Below are 19,852 nucleotides of genomic sequence, written 5' to 3'. Positions count from 1 at the left end.
TATCCAGAGTTAAGCTCTTCACTTTAGGTGCGTAAACACCAGTTAGAACCAGAATCTTTGCTAAGAGCACCGTTTGGAAATGGGCAAAGCTTCTGGTCTTCTGAGATCCTCTTTATATAAGGGCAGAATGGCTGCAGTGTGTTTCTAACTATTCTTCATATTTTCACCAGTAAAAATCATTTCTAAAATTTCCCGTCATAATTAATGTACGTTGTAGTGTAGCTTCTGAAATGAAAAATTAAAGTGAATTTAGGCACTTTCTATATGATGTGCTCTAATTAGGAATGCCATGTTAGGTAACTGCTATTAGGGTGTCAAAGCAAGCATGTACACACACATATACAGCCCTATGTACTTATATACTCATAATGCCACAATGTTTATACTTCAGTATTTTAATTATGGAAATAGAATTAAATATCACATTATATTATTATGAAACCACAGAAGAAAGATACAAGAACCTCAGTTTTTCTATTGAGTTTTACATTGTTGGCCATTGCTGGATCCTATAATATTTCTCATTACTTACCATCCAGAGAAATAAATGGATTTATATTATGGCAACCAGTTAGCTCTTCAAAAGAAAAATAAAATAATGAAGCAGTCTTCCCCTCTGGATTTTAACCAGAGGGCTATTTTGAATCCCATTTTTCCCTACCCAGCAACTGTACTGCCATCCTGTACTTAAAGATTAATCTTCTTTATTCAAACCACAAATATCACATAGATTGCTTGAGAAACAAATAAATACACCTATGCTGGTCAGTAGCTTTTCTCTATAAGTGTATGTTATAACATACCTCACTAAATATAAGCTTCAAAAATTTCAATGATGGACTTATTTTCTTCAACTTGTCTTTTCATTTTAGCTAAATTCTCATTTTAGCCATTCTTTTTTGTTTTTTACAGCTTTTTATTGAGATATGTTCACATATCATACAATCCATCCAGAGTGTACAATAAATGTCTTTTAGTATATTCGCAGTGTTGTACACCGATTACCACAATCAATTTTAGATTGTGTACTAAATAGAAGTTCTGTACAAATTAAGCACCAGCTTCCCACTCTGTATCCCCAGTGTATCACCCTAACCTGAATTCTAGATTCTAACTCTGAGTTTGCTTATTATATTTAGTTCATATAGGTGAGATCATCATCCAATATTTGTCCATTTGTGTCTGGCTTAGTTCACTCAACATAATATTCTCAGTGTTCATCCATGTTGTCACATGCATCAGGACTTCTTTCCTTCTTATAGCTGAATATTATTCTATTGTATATATACATTTTGTTTATCCAGTCATAGGTTGATAGACACTTGGGATGCTTCTATCTCTCAGGAGTTGTAAATAATGCTGCTGTGAACATTGATGTGTAAAATGTCTGTGTCCCTGTCTTCAGTTCTTCTGGGTATATATCTAGTAGTGGGGTTGCCGGATCACTTGGCAGTTCTATACTTTAACTTCCCAAAGAACTGCCAAACTGTCTTCCATAGCCGCTGCACTATTTTACATTACAACAAACAATGCAGAGTGTTCCTATTTCTCTATATCCTCTTCAGCACTTGTAATTTTCTGGGTTTTTTTTTTTTTTTAATAATGGCCATATTGGTAGGTGTGAAATGGTATCTCACTGTGATTTTGATTTGCATTTCCCTAATAGTGTTGTTGAGCATGTTTTCATGTGCTTTTTTTTTAGGCATTTTATTTCCTCTTTGGAAAAGTGTCTATTCAAGTCTTTTGCCCATTTTAAATTGGTTGTTTGTCTTTTTATTGTTGAGTTGTAGGATTTCTTTATATATCCTGGATATTAAAACCTTATCACCTATATGGTTTCCAAATATTTTCTCCCACTGAGTAGGTTGTCTTTTCACTTTTCTTGACAAAATCTTTTCATGTGCAGATGTTTTTAATTTTGAGGCGGTCCCATTTATCTATTTTTTCTTTTGTTTCTTCTGCTTTGGGTATAAAGGCTAAGGAACCACTGCCTACCACAAGACTTTGAAGATGCTTCTTTACGTTTTCTTCTAGGAATTTCGGGCCCTGCCTCTTACATGTAGGTCTGTGAACCATTTTGAATTAATTTTTGTATAAAGTATATGAAAAGGGTCTTCTTTTATTCCTTTGGATGTGAATATTCAGTTCTTCCAGCACCATTTGTTGAAGAGTCTGCTCTGTCCCAGTTGGGTGGACTTGGCAACCTTGTCAAAAATCAGTTGACCTTAGATGTCAATTTAGAAATAGATTTCTAAACTCTTAGTTCAATTCCGTTGGTCTGTATATCTAACTTTATGCCAGTACCGTGCTGTGTTGTTGTTGTTTTTTGATTTTGCACAGTTGACATTATCCCAAATACAGTGCATAACTAATTAAAATGAGAGAAGAGCTTGTATAATGAAGTGACAGAAAAAATAATATGACTCTGTACAAATCAAATGTGCTGTCCTTAACAATGAGATACAGTTCCGTTTCTTCTATTCACACTGCAGGGTGTTCAAGTACAAAGAGCCCGTGAAGTGGCTACGAGTTTAAATATACAAAGTCATTGAAGCAAAAAAAAATCCACTCCAAGTATCATGCTATTTTGACCGCTGTAGCTTTGCAAATTCAGGAAGTTTGAATTCTCCTACTTCATTCTTATTTTGTAAGATGTTTCTTGCTCTTCTGGACCCCTTACCCTTCCAAATAAATTTGATAATTGGCTTTTCTGCCAAGTAGAAATGTTGGACTTTTGATTGGGATTTTATTGATTCTGTAAGTCAGTTTGGGTAGAGTTGGCGTCGTAACCATATTTATTCTTCCAAGTCAAGATCATGGACTGTCCTTCCATTTATTTAGGTCTTCTTTTAGCAATGTTTTGTAGTTTCCTGTGTACTAGCAAATGGCACTCTTGAGTAGACTATTTCCCACAGCCCTAAGGTTGTGTCTTTAAACCTCCACGGCCTCCACTCTGCCAGGGGCAAGGTTGAAACAATAGCTCAGAGCCAGAACCCAGTGATCTGAATTCCAAAAGCAGTGATCTGTGGTCAGCCTTGCCCCATGCCCTTAGGGAAGAGGATTTTTCCATCCCTTTCTGACAGCTGCAGCTAGCCAGGAGCTGGACCCAAGGCAACCTAACCTGCCCTGAAAGTGGGGGATGAGCACCAGCCACCACCATGTGGAGAGGACTTCCCACAGTCCTTTATCACAGTTTATCTGCCTCTTCCTTCTACTATTCCTGGGATGCCATACGGTGTTTTTCTGGCCGCTGGAGCCCCAGAATAGTTGTTTCAGATACTTCCTGCCTGTTTACTAGTAGTTTTGGACGATTGAGTGAGTTCTAGAACTCCCTACTGCACCATCTTCCCCAGAAGTTCCCATTGTGGGAAGTTTTGACATCAGGAAGAGTGAGACCCTACAACTTTGTTCTTTTTTATCAAGATGATTTTGTCTATTTGGGCCCCTTGCGGTTTCATATGAATTTGATGATTGGTTTTTCCATTTCTTCAAAAAAAAAAAAAACTGCTGGAATTTTGATATCTTTCTATTTATTTAGGTATTTAATTTTTTTTCAGCAATGTTTTGTGGTTTTCCGTTTTCAAGTCTTTTACCTTCTTGGTTAAATTTATTCCTAGGTACTTTATTTTATTTTTTGCATAGGCAGGCACCGGGATTCAAACCCAGGTCTCTGGCATGGCAGGCGAGAACTCTGCCTGCTGAGCCACTGGGGCCCGCCCGATACTTTATTATTTTAGATGCTATTGTAAATGTTTTCTTGATTTCCTTTCTGGATTGTTCATTACTGGTGTATAGAAACAACTGATTTTTGCATTTTGATCTTGTACCTTATAACTTTGCTAAATTTATTATCTTGAGTAGTTTTCTTGTATATTCTTTGGGATTTTCTATATACAGGATCACATCAGTGAATAAAAAGTTTTACTTCTTCCTTTTCAGTTTAGTTGGACTTTTTCTTTTCTTTTTCTCCTAATTGCTCTGGCTCGAACTTCCAGTACAGTGTTGAATACCAGTGGTGAAAGTGGGCATCCTTGTCTTGTTCCTGATTTAGGAGGTATAGTCCATCTTTTTACCAAAATTAAATTATAGCAGCTTACAAGCTTAAGTACAGTGATGGTAATATGAAAGTAGACATTTCACAAAAGAGGGTAACCAAACAGCCAGTAAACATGAAAAGACTCTCTACTTGATTGTCACTGGGGCAATGCAAATTTAAACTACAATTAGATACAACTACACACCACCAAAAAGTCTAAAATGAAAAAGATTGGCAATACTAAATGTTGAGGAGGATGTGGAACAACTAGAATGCAAACTTTTTTTTATTTCTGAGTGAAATGAATTTCTTGGGTTAGATGCCCTTATACAAAAGTCACTAAACAACAGTAATGGTCAGTGTTTTCATGAGTAGTTTTACAGTAAAACACAATACCATGATATTAATAACTAATTTGATGAAGTTGTTTCTGTTGTGGGTCTTAAGCTTTTGATGCCCAGGGATATATATTTTTGGTGACGTACAAGAATAGAATATAGATTCTGAAGGAGTGGTTGGAAAATCCTGTTCTGACCCTTTTACATGAGTATCATTTTTCTTATCTGTACTTTTTATCTAGAACTGAATAGTTAAAACTTAAATTTCTGGGGCAAAGGTCATAGACATCTGAACCTTAAATATTCTTTAACTTTTCTATGGTGATCAAACCTCAGGGAAACCTCTGCCTTTACTTTGCATTGTTTCATTTCAGAAAGAAGACAAATTGGCTCGTTTAGAGAAAGCTATCAACCCATTGCTGGATGATGATGACCAAGTGGCATTTTCTTTCATTTTGGACAACATTGTCACCCAGAAGATGATGGCAGTTCCAGATGTAAGTGGTTGACCTCTGTGTTAAATAGTGTACAGGAGAAAGAAAACCACTATAGGGTGTGTATGTATGTATGTATGTATGTACGTACGTATGTATGTTGGGGATTCTTGGGTGTGGTGTATTGCATTTCACACTATGTAATTTTTAAAATTGACCATTTAGCTATATAAAGTGCATTATCATTGGATCCGAAAAGGCCAAGTATCTTGAGATATAGAGAGGCTCATGCTTCTTGGTGACATTCAGTATTTGAATGCTCCTGAATAGCTCTGTGGAGAAATTAGGAAGCCACTTAATGGGAGACTTTTGATTTAGAGGTGCTTGTTGACAGGCAACAGTTTGATAATTACCTAGTGTTTGTTGTCATTTGTTTTACTTTTTTGTCTTTGGGACAATGCAGATTTAACTTTTATGTCAGAAATGCCGTGTTAATTCTATTGGCCATTTTTTTTTTACATGGGCAGGCACCGGGAATCGAACCCGGGTCCTTGGGCATGGCAGGCAAGCACTCTTACCTGCTGAGCCACCGTGGCCTGCCCTGACCATTTTTTTTTGATGATCCTCCCCAGGAATTCTGAATTGAGTTTCCTTTTTGCTCTAGGTGTGTGTATATATATATAAAATGCTATAAACTGCTGGATGGGACTAGGGAATAAAGACTTTTAATTGTGAATATAAAGCAGGAGCGCTTATCCTATCAGGCATAGGAATCCCAAGAGGAATCCATGAACCTCTTGAATTATATTCAGAGTTTTGCATGATCATGTGTTTTTCTGGGAAAACGTTCTATAGCCTTCATCAAAGTCTTAGGGGTATTTGTGATCCAATGAATGTTGAGAATCTCTGGTATAAACAGTGATTACCACTTAATTCTCATACTTTGTTTTTACTAGTCTTGGCCATTTCATCATCCAGTTAATAAGAAGTTTGTTCCAGATTATTACAAAGTGATTGTCAGTCCAATGGATTTAGAGACTATACGTAAGGTTGGTGATTTTATATAAATTCTTTCTTAGAATCAAGTGACTTTGTATGTGTGTCTGAGAACCTGATTCTTTTCATCACAGAATATTTCCAAGCACAAGTATCAGAGTCGGGAGAGCTTTCTAGATGATGTAAACCTTATTCTGGCCAACAGTGTTAAGTACAACGGTGGGTATTTCTTTTTTCCCTCTCTCCCTTTCATCTTTTGATCTGTTCATCCTTCATCCAACATTAGTTAACATCACAGTTAAGTGCATAAAACAGCCTCAAGCAGTAGTAATCAACAGAAACAGACAAGTGACTAAAAAAAACCCGAACGGATACACATTTTAGCATTTGTGTTCTGTGAAGTCTGCTAATAGTTTTTTTTTTTTTTTAATATGGAACCTGTCACAAATTTGTGTGTCATCCTTGCACAGGGGCCATGCTAATCTCTATTGATCCAGTTTTAATAGGTGCTGCCAGAGTGAGCACTGCTAATAACTTTTCATGATGAAAAAGTAATACACTTACTTTCAAAATTTGGAAAGTATAGAATAATGAGATGAGAATAAATATCAAATGGTGGATACTACTTTGGACTTTGAGCCATTACTTCTTTTCTGTGAAATGTGAAAATCCAGGACCTTAGATAGAGCTTAGGAAAATGTGCAGCTATAAACCATGGAGAGAGCTTACTCAGAGCATGGAGTTTTGCTCAGTTCATGAATTGATTGAATATGTATGCCAGGCTCTGTGCTAGCTACTTAATCTATTAAAAGAAAACAGTTACTGTCATCAGTAATTCACAACCAGTTAAAGGATAGAGACAGTAAAAAATGCAGTTTGACAAGGGCTATATAGAAGAAGGATGTTCACTGGAAGGAGGGGAAGGGGTATTTTAATTGTACTTAAGGGTTAAGAAAGGCTTCCCACAAACGCTAGTAAAGTTCAAGTTTGAATGACTCACTCATTAAGCAAACACTGGATGAATTCCTAATATGTGCCGGCACTGATAGATGCCATAAATATAAAGTCAAATTGATGTAGTTCCTGACTCCAAATTTGTTATAATTTGGGTAGAAAATCGAAAAAGAAAATCACAGTACTATATTATTATTATTATGCTAAAAACATACACAGAGTGCCATGGAAACATCAGAGTGGGATTAGAGGAAGTTTTCTCAAAGAGGGTTTTCTAAAGCTAAGTTCTAAAGGATAAATGGAGTTTGTTAGGCAAAGAATATGGAAGAGAAAATGTTTTAGGCAGAAAGAACAATGATAAATGTTGCAAAGGCCTGAAATTACACGATACATTTGAGAAACAAGTTGATGGGGTTGTGGTTGAAGTTGGTGAATGAATGGTGATTTTAGAGAGGTAGTCAGGAGTCACATCATAAAGGGCATTGTGTGCCATGTTTAAGAGTTTGGCCTTTATCCTTAGTGGAAAGACATTGTAGGAGTTAATCTGGGAAACAGCAATTAGATGTTCATTTCAGAAACATCCTTAATGACAGTGTGGAGAATATATTAGAGGGGGAGAAGAAAGGAGACCAGTTAGGAGGTTCATTTTGTAATCAGGCAGAAATCATTTTAGAACCTGAATAAAGAGAGATGAACTCCAAAGATATTAAGGAGGTTAGAATTTCCAGGAATTAGATAGGAAGGGGGTGAATAAGAGCAGCTGCAAGGATGAGACCAAAGTTTCTGACTTTCAGTGCTAATTTGAGAAAATGGTGGAAAGACTAAGATTTGAGAAGAGAGGAGAACTTGGGTTTGGGCACGTTATATTTGAGGGGAGATGTCCAGGAGTTCAAAAGAGAGGTCTGGCTTCAGTAGAGATTTGGGAGTCATCATCGTTAAAGATGGTAGTTGATATGAGAAGAGGCTGAAATTACCTGGGACATCATCTATAGTTAGAAGAATGGAGCACAGAGTCCTAAAGAACACTGATTTCTTATAGAGTAAGCAGAATAGGAGTAGCTTTTGAAGGACATGCAGGAGTAGCAGGAACGAAACTAAAGAAAATGCTGTCACCAGAGCCAAGGGAGGGGATACTATCAAGGAAGGGAGAAAACTAGTGCTGGAGAAAAGACAAATAAGGTAAAGACAGTAAAGTAAGAAAGCCCCCTTAACTTTGACAATGTGGAATTCATTGGCATGAGCCCTGTGGCAGGGAAGAACTGAGACTAGATTGTAGTTGTTTGGGTACTGAATAGGAAGGGAGAAAATAGAGACTTTCAAGAAACCTAGCTGTCATGGGGAGTAGAGCTATGAAATAGTCACTAGAGGGGGCTGTGGGATATAGGTAAGAATATCTTAAAGTTATGATGTACAGCCTGTTAACAGATTAGGGGATTGTCAAGCCTGAAGAGTTCTAATAGTGGAAGAAGTTAGAGGAATGAGAGTGAGAAGGGATAATTAGAGGAGCAGAGGTCCTTAAGGAGTTGAAAGAAGCTAGAATTCAGAGCATTAGACAAAATGCTTAGTTTTTAGATGGGAGGAAGGAGAGTTATCCACTGAGATAGGAAAGGATGAGTGTGGATTAAAACAAGTTTTATGTGTTGGGAGAAAAGTTTGAGGGTGTTCTTGCCCTATAGTTTTTAATTTTTCTGAAGAACAAAGCAAGGAGAGTGCTGAGGTAGGTGTATAGGGGGTCTGGGGTAATGGATATACTGGTGGAATAACTCCTTAAAATAGAAGGAGGAGCTAAGGGTATTTTGAGAGAATTCCCTGGCATACTGAGGTCTCAACAGAGAATCCACATGATTGTATGACTTTTCCCCAGCAATATTTAGTAGTCCTAGTAGTGTGGCTGAAGTTTGCCAGCTAGAAGGGACAGAGAATTGGAGGGGGTGGAGTGGGGGAGGAGATAACCAGAAAGACAGATAAGGAAATGGGTTGCCCTTTAGTTAGAAAGAACAGAAAGTTCAATATTATAGAAGAATGAAAGAACAGGGCAAATTCAGGGAACTTATACTTGAGTGGACCATATATTTCTTTATGGGAAGTGGTAGATAAACTTTCCATTTTTGTTCCTTCTAGGTTAGTTGAAAGAATCTGCATTTTCCCTGTTGGCTCACCGGAAATTAGAGAGTGGAAATGTCCTTTTTCAGTTCAGTCATCTTTTCAGTATTATCTCCTTAAAAACACCTAAAACTAATCAGTCAGAATTATGGTAATAAAAGTGTTGATGAAATCATAGACATCTAAAAAAAGATGATAGCAAATGATAAGCCAGGAGTGTTAAAGAAAAGCTCCTTGGCCTTGGCCTGATGATGGCTGTCTCAAAGACATAGGGCAGATTTATGAGAAGTTATATAAAGCGATAAGAAAAACCCAGAAGTCATCAAAGGACTGAGAAAAACCCTAATGAGCTGAGAATTAACATCAAGGAATTGAGAGAACCTTCTCGACCAAAAGGGGGAAGAGTAAAATGAGACAAAGTGTCAATGGCTGAGAGATTCCAAACAGAGTCAAGAGGTTATCCTGGAGGTTATTCTTACGCATTAAGTAGATATCACCTTATTGTTCAAGATGTAGCGGAGAGGCTGGAGGGAACTGCCTGAAAATGTACAGCTGTGTTCCAGTAGCCATGTTTCTTGATGATGATTGAACAATGCTATAGCTTTCACAATGAGACTCTGTAAATGTGAAAACCTTTTGTCTGCTGCTCCTTTTAGCAACTATATCAACAGAAGAGTAGAGCATATGGAATAAAAATAAATAATAGGGGGAACAAATGTTAAATTCAGTTTGAAATAGTGGTAAATGAAAGCGAGGGGTAAGGGGTATGGTATGTATAGTTTTTTTTCTCTATTATCATTTTATTTCTTTTTCTGTTGTCCTTTTATTTCTTTTTCTAAATCGATGCAAATGTACTAAGAAATGATGACTATGCAACTATGTGATGATATTAAGAATTACTGATTGTATATGTAGAATGGAATATCTAAATGTTTTGTTTGTTAATTTTTTTAATTAATAAAAAAAGTTTAAAAAAAAAAAAGAAAAACCCAGAAGATACTAACAAAAACAATGAGCAGAGGACAGATGGATAAATCACAGAAGACAAAAATTAAATAGTTAATAAACATGAATAAACATTTACCAGCACTAGTAATCAAAGAATGCAAATTTAAACAAAGAGGTATCATTTTCCACCTTTTTTTAATGGAAGCATTCAGTGTTAGTTGGGGTATGGTGATGCAGATGCTCTCACATATTGCTATTGGCAGTGTAAAATTGAAAGTCATTTCTGGAAAGCTATTTGGCAGCATTGAGTCTTAAAATAGAAGAATAGACTTTATAGTCAGCTAGTCTTGGATTTGAATATTATCTCCACTGCTTAATAGCAGTGTGACTTTGGGCAACTAACAGCCTCTGCTTTCCCATTTGTAAAATGGGAATAATGTGCCTTCCTTAGAGGGCTGTTGTTGGGATTAGTTAAAATAATGCATGCAAGTGCTGAGCACATAAGATTGTAATCTGTCCTAATCAGAGATGTAGACAAAGATGTTCGTGATAATGTTATTTATATTAATGAGAAATTAAGAATAACCTGAATGGTTAATGCAAAGGGAATGATTAGTTATAGCGTCATCTATAATGATAGAGTATTATGCAAACATTAAAACCTTTTATTTAAAAACTAAAGGATTGTGGCCTGGGTGAACTCTCTCAGCTTAGTTACACTGTGTGACCCAGTCAAGACCTGACTGCTTCATGCCCAAGCTTTCCCATCTGTAAATTGGGAATCAGCTAGACTCTGTCATGGTGGTGTTATTTTGAAGAGTTAAGATCCTTATAAAATGATCAGCACAGAGCTTGGCAGCAGAGTAAGCACTCACTAAATACTTCTTTATAGCAAAAATAATAATGCAGTGCTCACAATATTGGGTGAGAAAAGCAAAACACAAAATTGTATATTTCATATCTGTTATCTTTTTTTTTTTTAAAGATGGATAGACATAGGAAAAAAGACTAGAAGGAAATATACCAAAGTGATAGTAGTGGTTATTTCTGGGATGCAGGATTAAAATTTTGTTCATTTTTATCTTTTGGGTCTTCTAAGTATTTTGCTGGTGTAGAGGTCAGGGAACTCTTCCCAGAGGAGGTGACTTGTGAGCTGAATTTTGAAATATGATTATAATACCTAATTGTTTTTTAAGATTTGAATTTTATCTTATATAAATTATACCTCAATAAAGTTGATTTAAGAAATAAAGAACCCTAATATCATAATCAACAACACACAAAATCAGATTTCCCTCATGCTTTGGGAACTTCTTCCCCCATCCTCATTAGATATCTGTCCTAATAATCAATTATAATGACTTAGTTGGCCAGTGATACTTGGTAGAATATGGGGTTATCAGATGTAACACATTAGCATCAATTCAAGAGAATGCTTTGGGCCCTGCATTATCAAGAACGTTTTGTTTTAACAGATTATTAAAATTCCTGTGGCAGAAAACAGCCCAGGCCCCAGTGTCAGGAGCCTAACTTCACATCTGCAATCCATGGGGTTTTGGTGGCACCCCTCCCTACCTTTTCAAGTTCTTCCTTCCTTTAGCTACAAAACAGTGTAATAGCTAATTTTTTATCGAGCATCTCCTGTGCCAAGCAAATAGTCAAGTAGAGAAGAAGAAGTTCTAGGCAGAGAGCACAAATGGGGACTGATAAAATGGAGAGCATGCCCCATCTAATGGGACAGTCACTATTTAACTTAATTGTTGTCATACAGTATTGCAAGATCTTTTTCAAGAGAAACTGAATATCAGGTTTGTTGGTTTGTTTGTTTTTATGGTACCTGGCATCATTTTTATTAGCTTCTCAATCATTAATTGAAAAGAAAAAATTGTAGAATAATGTTATTAAAAACAGGTCTGATATAGCTCAGTCATACTATGTATCATAAAGCAGGTATGAGATATTTTATATTCACAGAGGTATGATACAGTATTGTCCTACATCTGTAATACTAGACAATACAATTAAAGACTTGATTCTACTTTTCCAGCAGAGGGCCCAAAGGTTGGTGTGACACAGCTCTGATCAAGAAATGCACCTTCTTAGAAAGGATTTTCTTTAATTAGCGGCACAGTTCTAAGGACGTTGCTTTTCATGAACATCAACTAAAAACTGTTTTAAAAACAAACAAAAAAACCAAAACATTTGATTCATACAAAGATGACAGAATGGAGGCAAACAGGACTCAACTAATATTTTGCCAAATCTGTAACACTGCTGCCATGATCACCAGTGTGCAAACGTCCATTCATGTCCCTCCTATGGAACCACCACACTGCCCTCTGGAGAGGCTGCACCACTCTTTTTTCCCTATCAACAGTGAATAGGTATGTCTGTTTCTCCACATTCTCTCCAGCACTTGTATCTCTCCATTCATTTTTAAACAGTTTTAGTCACACATACAATCTAACCTAAGTAAAAAATCAGTGGTTCCTGGTATAATCACATAGCCATGTCTTTGTCACCTCAATCTATATGAGGATATTTCTTTTTCTTTCACAAAGGATCCCATATCCCTCCTCCATATCCACCACTTATTGACATTTAATTTTGTCATATTGCCTATGTTACATTCATTGGAAGCATATTACAATGTTACTGTTAACTATAGTCCTAGCTTGCATCGATTATATTTTTTTCCCGTATATCATCCATTTTCAACACCTTGCAGTGTTGACATTCACCTGTTCTCCCTCATGCAAAAACATTCTTTTATTTGTACATTTAATCCCAATCATTGTCCTCTCTAAGCATTCCTAAGTTATACCATCTCAGACTTTATCCTCCATCTTTCCTTCTGGTGTCATACATGGCCCCAGCCCCCTTCTCCCTCGACCATACTATGGACATTCAGTTTTTATGTCAGTTCTAATCTTTAAATGTTGACATCTAGTATAAATTTGTTAAGAACACTGTGCATCAAATAAAGCATTCCTTTCTGCAAGCCAAATCTGGCCAAATGGAAGATATGAAGGATATAAGAAGACATTAGTTTGCAAAGCACAGGGGCAGATCAGGGAAAAGAACTAAAGCCAGGAGAGGCTTGATAGGTTGGGAGACAGGAGTTAATGGGCCTGAAAATTTCTTTGAGGTTAGAGTGAGAGAATGAAAAAAAAAAAACTGGATATATGCAATCCGATGAGAGAGTAGGATATTAGAGTTGAGGCTTTGAGAGGTGAAACAGTTTTTGGTAAAGATAATGTCCTGGATACAGCCTTGAATATATTTGGCTGCAGTGAAGGTGCAAACCATTGACATGAAGGTTGAAAGGATTTTTGGATAGGTGGTATATGTAAGTATTAGAGTAACCCAAGGAGAAAGGATTTGGAGAAGAAAGGAAGATTGTGCCAGATATATAAGTCCTTTTGTTGACTTATGCTTCATTAGTCATATATTTAGCCCGTGTACTATATTATATATAGCTAGCCTGCTTAGTACTAAGGTTAGGATCATTATGTAAAATCCAGAAGATAAATAATACTACATAAAAAAACTGCAGCTGGAAAGTATGCAGTTCCTATCAAGAGGAATTGGTTCTTCAAGAAAAAATACTTTTTATTTTGAAACATATACAAAGCAAAGAAAGAAAAAATCAGTATTTCTCAAAGCACATTTCGACAAATAGTTACAGAACAGATCCCAGAGTTTATCATGGGCTCCCATTCCACCATCTCAGATTTTTCCTCCTAGCTTCTCAGAAACATTGGAGGCTAAAAGGAGTATTAATATAGTGATTCAGCAGTCACGCTCATTTGTTAAATCCTGTTTTCTCTGATAGATCTCCTCCTCCTTTGATCCTTTTCCCAATCTGTAGGGATCTTTGGGCAATGTCTCTTCTGACTTTTTCATCTTGAGAAAAAGGTGTCAACGCTAAAGGATGGGGGATTAATTAGTTGATAATCTTGGAGAGGCTTGGTCCCTCTGGGTTTCAGGATTTATTTGACCTAGGAACCCTCCAGGAATTATAGGTTCCAGGAAAGCAAACTGAGTACAGGAAACCTTTATATCTGTTCTATTTGCAAGCTATCAGAATGCAATATACCAGAAATGGAACGGCTTTTAACAGGGAATTTAATAAGTTGCAAGTTTACAGTTCTAAGGCCATGGAAATGTCCAAATTAAGGCAAGGCTATAACCCTGATGAAATTAAGGCATTATATGTATATATCTATTATATAGTAATGAGTGTCTAAATTAAGGAAAGATACCTTGGTTCAAGAAGGTTAATTATGTTCAGGGTTTCTTGGTTCAAGAAGGCCGATGATGCTGAGGGTTTCTCAACTGGAAAGGTACATTGCGATGTCTGCTAGCTTTCTCTCCAGGCTTCTCCAACAGCTTCCCAGGGGCGTTTTCTTTCTTCATCCCCAGTGGCATCTGGCTGTGTGGGCTCTGTTGGTTCTCGTGGCTTTCAAGCCTTTTCCAAAATGGTTCCCTCTAAAAGGCTCCAGTAAGCATCCCTACCTTGAATGGATGGAGACACACATCTCCATGGAAACCATCTAATCAAAAGTTGCCACCTGCAGTTGGGAAGGTCACATCTCCATGGAAACAATAAGAAATGTCCCACTCAGTAATATTGAATGAGAGTTTAAAGGACATGGCTTTTCTGGGGTACCTTATAGCATCAAATGGGCACAGAGTCTCAGTTTGAGCCCTAGTTCTTAAGTGCTAGTAGTAGTGATGTTGGTTGGGGTTTAGCAGACCATGGCAATTGGCACTATCTAATTGAAGCTTGCATAAGAGTAGCCTCGAGAGTAACATCTTGACTCCATTTGATCTCTTTTGGCTACTGATGTCATATTTTATTATACTTTGTTTTCCCATTTTCATCCAGAACGTTTTGTGTATCCCACGGTGCCCGGGCCAGACTCATCCCCAGGAAGGAATTGGTCTTTTACTTAAGTGGTGGCATTGGACTGTACCCTAATATCTAATGATAGAGTTCAAGCCCTTAGGCCTTCCAGCTACCACATAGGAACTGAATCAATCCCAGAGCCATGTTAAGTAACATTTTAAAAGAGCATTCATAATCACGGAAACCCAGAACTTCAAGTGAGTTGAAGCTGTATGTAGTAGTTCCAAAAGGCATAGAACCAAACCCCAACCAAAACCATTCCTGCCAATCCTAAAGAACACCTAGGGCATTATGTAAGATCCTACAAAGGTTCCATCCACTAGGGTAACTCCAAAGCCTACAACCAGGTGGATCCTTGGACCAGATAAGCCCTGAAATGCAGAGGGGCCAGCCTCTCTAGAACATCAACTAGTTCCATCTCCCATCCCATATTATTGACAGCTTCTTCCAACATGAATGGGCATAACCTAAATATCCCTAAAAAATAGGAGAAAGATCGAAACTGATAGTAGAGTAATACAGAGAAAGTAGGGGTTAACAAATGAGTATGATTGCTGAATCATTATATTGTTATTTCTTGTAGTCTCCAGTGTCTTAGAGCAGCTAAAAGTAAAAACCTAAAATTTTGAGTCTGTTCTACAACTGATTGTTGCAGTGTGCTGTGAAATTTACTGCTTTTTTGTGTACAATACAGTACTTCTCACAAAAAGAAAAAAAGTCTATTGTGGTGATTAAAAAAAAGGCATGTAACATTACATGTTGGTTGAAGGAGAGTCACATAGATAAAAAAATTCCTTCTGAAAACCACATCCCAAACTTTTTGCCAGTCTTAATAAAGCCATAAGAACATAATAGTTTGGTTAAATTCAAAATGAGCTCCTTGGTTTGTGCCAGTAGGTGATGCTAGATAATCTAGGCTACCATGATGAGATCCCTTTGCACCAGTAATTTCAGCTCTCTGATTGCTAATATCAAATAACAGTTTCCTCTTCCAGTGTTCTTAAAGTGAAAAATCAGCTCTAGTAAGAAGCGATCTTCAGGGTGGGCCTTGGGATGAGTAGCACATGTGTCATAAAACCCTGAAGTTTGAGAATGCTCAGTGGGACCTCACAGTCTATATTATACATTTATATAACATGCACTTAAAAAACGTGAGAAGGAATTTTTTTTTCATTTTTGTTTGAGTAACTCTTAACCCTGTGTGAGCCCCAATAGTTGTTCAACTTAAAGGACCCTGGTAATTGTTCCTTCCCTGTCTTTGTGGAGTCTCATCCTATGCATTTGTAGCTTAATATTCAGCCAAAACTCAAGAAAACCTCTCTGCAGATTTTCTGTTATTTTTCTGTAGAGCTCCTTCCTCTCCAGTTCTGCTCTGCAAATTCCAGCTGTCTTAGCCTCTTCAAACTACAGTCTTTGTTTCCACAGTTCAGTGAGACTACTGTTTTGCTTGGGTTCTGTAAAAATCTTCAGAAAACCAGGGACAATTGTAGGACTCACTTTCTTTATTACTCTTCTCTTAGGGATTGCAGTCCTATACTTTGTGTTGGTCAGTATTTGGAAACAGTAGTTTCATATGTTTTTTTTTTTCCAGTTTTCTGGGAGGACTAGTCCAATAGCTGTTATTCTGTTGCCCAGGAGGTCTTTCTATTTTGTTTATGGTGTTTTCTGACAAACAGAAACTTTTCATTTTTTAAGTAGTTGTATTTATCAGTCTTTCCTTTTATTTTGGGGGGTTCCCATTCCATTTATTTTTTTTATTAGCAAAGTTGTGGTCTTCAGAACAATCTTGCATAGAATACAGGATACCAGTATACCACCCTATTACTAATATTTTGCATTAGTATGGTATATTTGTTAGAATTGATGAAAGTGTATTTTTATAATTGTATTATTAATTGTAGTCCATAGTTAGCTTAGGGTTTACTGTTTGTGATGTGCAGTTTCAGGAATTTTTAAAAACTTTTTATTCTAATAATGTACATACAATCTAAAATTTCCCCTTTCAACCACATTCAAATATATAACTCAGTGTCATGAATTACATTCACAATGTTAGGCTACCATCACCAAGATCCATTATCAAAACTTTTCCATCATCCCAAATAGAACCTCTGTACCTTTTAAGCTTTAACTCCTTATTCCCTACCCTAGGCTTGTCCTCTGGTAACCTATAGTCTAGATTCTGACTCAGTGAGTTTGCTTATTCTAATTATTTCATATCAGATCATACAATATTTGTCCTTTTGTGTCTGGCTTATTTTTTTCCTGTATTTTTGTCTTTGGTATAATTATTTAAGAGACCTTCCCTCCCCCAAGATATCCACCTGTATTTTTAACACATATATATATTTTTTATTTTTATATATATACACACACACGTTTTTAAGCTTTTTTTATTGTATAGTATGACATATATACAAAGCAAAGAAATAAAAAGCAATAGTTTTCAAAGCACTCTTTAACAAATAGTTACAGGACAGATTCCAGAGTTTTTCATGGGCTACTATACAATCCTTTCATATTTTTCCTTCTAGCTGCTCCAGAATATAGGAGGCTAGAGGACTTAAATACTTTCTTTTCATCACAATCGACTTTTTTTCCTTCTTGTTTTGTGAAAGATAACATATATACAAAAAAAGCTATACATTTCAAAGCACAGTACCACAATTAGTTGTAGAACATATTTCAAACTTTGACATGAGTTACAATTTCACAATTTTAGGTTTTTATTTCTAGCTGGTCTAAAATACTGGAGACTAAAAGAGATATCAATTTAATGATTTGGCATTCATATTCATTTGTTAAATCCTATCTTCTCTGTAAAACTCCACCATCACCTTTGATCTTTCCATACCTCTCTTTAGGGTTGTATGGCAATTCTAAATTTTTGATATTGAAAGGGACTGTCACTAATATGAGGTAGGGAGATGGAACTATCTGATGTTCTGGAGAGTCTGAGCTAGGTGTCAGGGCTTACCTGGACTAGGGACCCACCTGGAGGTTGTAGGTTTCTGGAAAGTTACTCTAGTGCATGGAACCCTTGTGGAATCTTATATATTGCCCTAGTTATTCTTTGGGATTGTCTGGAATGGTCCTGGTTGAGGGTTGGCAGTTTATGATAGGTAGCAAGGTCTGCCTAACTTGAAGCTTGCATAAGAGCAACCTCCAGAGTAGCCTCTTGACTCCATTTGAACTCTCTCTACCACTGATACTTTATTAATTACACTTCTTTCCCCCCTTTTGGTCAGAACACATATATTTTTAATAGTTAAATGTTTATATAGGATCTAAGGTATAAGTTAAATATTTAATTCTCTTTTTTTCCAAATGATTAGCCAAGTGTCCAAGTCCTATTAATGAATCAGCTACACTTTTCTACTAATTTAAATGCTGTATTTATCCTATGCTAAATTCTTAAATATTCTTAAACCTGTTTCTGGACTTTCTAGTCTGCTTTATTGATTTTTTTGTCCAGTGTGGTGTTAGCATATTGTCTTCATCATTAAGGCTTTCTAATTTAAATGTCTTGGCTATCTTCACCCAATTATTCTAAATAAACTCTAAGATCATTTTTGTTAGGTGCTAACTTGTCCCCAAATAAGTAAATAGCATTGAAATCTTACTTAATTGATAGACTAATCTGGATAGGTATATATCTTTGTAATGCTGCATTTCTCCATCTAAGAGCTAATGGTTTCTTCATTTATTCACATTTTCTTTCATGTCCCTCAATAAAAGTTTCTAGTTTTCTTCATATACTTTGTAGGTGTTTTTTATTTTAATCTATTCCAGTGTATTTTATAGTTTTTGTTGTTGTTGAGCTTGTGTTCTCTTTTGTTGAGTTTTTTCCTAGGTGATTTAAAAGTCACTCCAGCTTTAGCCTCTTGTTGCCATATTTTCTCTTTCTTTTCTCAGCTAGACTTCTTTTATGAGTATATACTACGTCCTTTCTCCATTTTTTTTTTTACCCACCATTCATACTTCATTTAGCTTTGATCTGGCTTCTGCCCTCCCCAATCTACTAAATAAACAGGATCACATAATTACCAGATATAGAAGGCAATTTTCAGTCTTTTTACCTCTTCCTGGGATTTGGCATCATCAACACACCCCTTCCTGAAACTTTATTATAATTTGGCTTCCATGACACCTTTCAGCTATTTTCCGCCTGCCTCTTAAGACCATTCCTATTTGGTTTCCTTTGTTGGATATTCTGCCTAATCCTGTAACTTCTTTCACCTTGCTGTTGATGACTTTCAACTCCATTTTAGGCAAAGATCTCTGTCTCTAAGATCTGAACATTTCCTCTTGGATGTCCCAGTGGAACTTCAAACATGTCTCAAACTAACAAACATGCCTCAAATTGTCTTCTCTCTCTCTCCCTCAAGCCTTATCTGCTCCAGTTTCTCCCTTCATCCTTCTTTACTCCACTCACTCCTTTACTATTTTATCTGGGTTTAGTGGAACATCAGCATCACCCAGTAGGTATATTTAGAAACCTCATCTTGATTCTTTCCCTTAATTAAGTCCCTAGTTCTAATACATCACTAAAGTCCTCCTTATATTTTGCCTAGATTATTACAATAAATAAAATAGTCACCTGATCAATATTCCAACCCCTAAACTTAATTCCTCCTTAAATTATCATTCTCATTCTTGAACGATAGATCTCTTCTTTAAAAATAATAACCTGCCAACCTGATTAAGATGGTGGAGTGAGATGATTCAGGGTTCAGTCCCCCGCAGAAGCTTTGAATAACCACCAAGAACTGGGAAAAACATCTTTCTCAAAGTGCGAGGTAGTAGTTAGTTAAGACTGCAGTAACAGGGCAAGGGCCGAATCTACTTAAATGCAGTAGGATCTCATGGCATCCTGAGTGGTTCCTCCCACCTTCTTCACCTGCTCAGGAAGGACCCAGCCCATGCTTCCAATGCAAATCATTAGTCCTGGTTCCAGAGGTAGTAGATTAACCCATGTGCATGTAATGGGAGCGTGAAATTTGGCCCAATCTGTCTGATAGTAGCCCAAGACACTGGCCATCCCAGAACTTGCCCTGTGTATCCAAGGCAGTTGTTCACAGAGCTCTCCTACAGAACGCTGTGGGAGAGCTGTTAAGTGGTTGGCTGGAAA

At 36.7% G+C, this 19,852-nt stretch overlaps 1 protein-coding gene and 1 pseudogene across 8 annotated transcripts in view; one reads left to right on the top strand and one right to left on the bottom strand.

The window, feature by feature from the left end:
* TAF1 (TATA-box binding protein associated factor 1) overlaps positions 1 to 19,852 on the top strand; it is a 99,751-nt gene that overhangs the window by 56,662 nt on the left and 23,237 nt on the right. For 7 of the 8 annotated variants that reach the window (XM_077146277.1, XM_077146274.1, XM_077146275.1 and 4 more), the window contains 3 exons: positions 4,749 to 4,871; positions 5,765 to 5,857; positions 5,939 to 6,023. In XM_077146277.1, coding sequence (XP_077002392.1) covers positions 4,749 to 4,871; positions 5,765 to 5,857; positions 5,939 to 6,023 — 301 coding nt within the window. Of the gene's footprint in view, positions 1 to 4,748; positions 4,872 to 5,764; positions 5,858 to 5,938; positions 6,024 to 8,879; positions 9,037 to 19,852 lie in introns of those variants that run through there. The other variant, XM_077146281.1, reaches the window with a different exon arrangement.
* Positions 6,230 to 6,327, bottom strand: LOC143672334 (U6 spliceosomal RNA; annotated as a pseudogene).

The sequence above is a fragment of the Tamandua tetradactyla genome, chromosome X (genome assembly GCF_023851605.1).
Source record: "Tamandua tetradactyla isolate mTamTet1 chromosome X, mTamTet1.pri, whole genome shotgun sequence".
NCBI classification, from domain to species: Eukaryota; Metazoa; Chordata; class Mammalia; order Pilosa; family Myrmecophagidae; genus Tamandua; species Tamandua tetradactyla.
The sequence above is the reverse complement of the archived record's forward strand: the minus strand, read 5'-3'. Positions and strand labels throughout refer to the sequence as shown.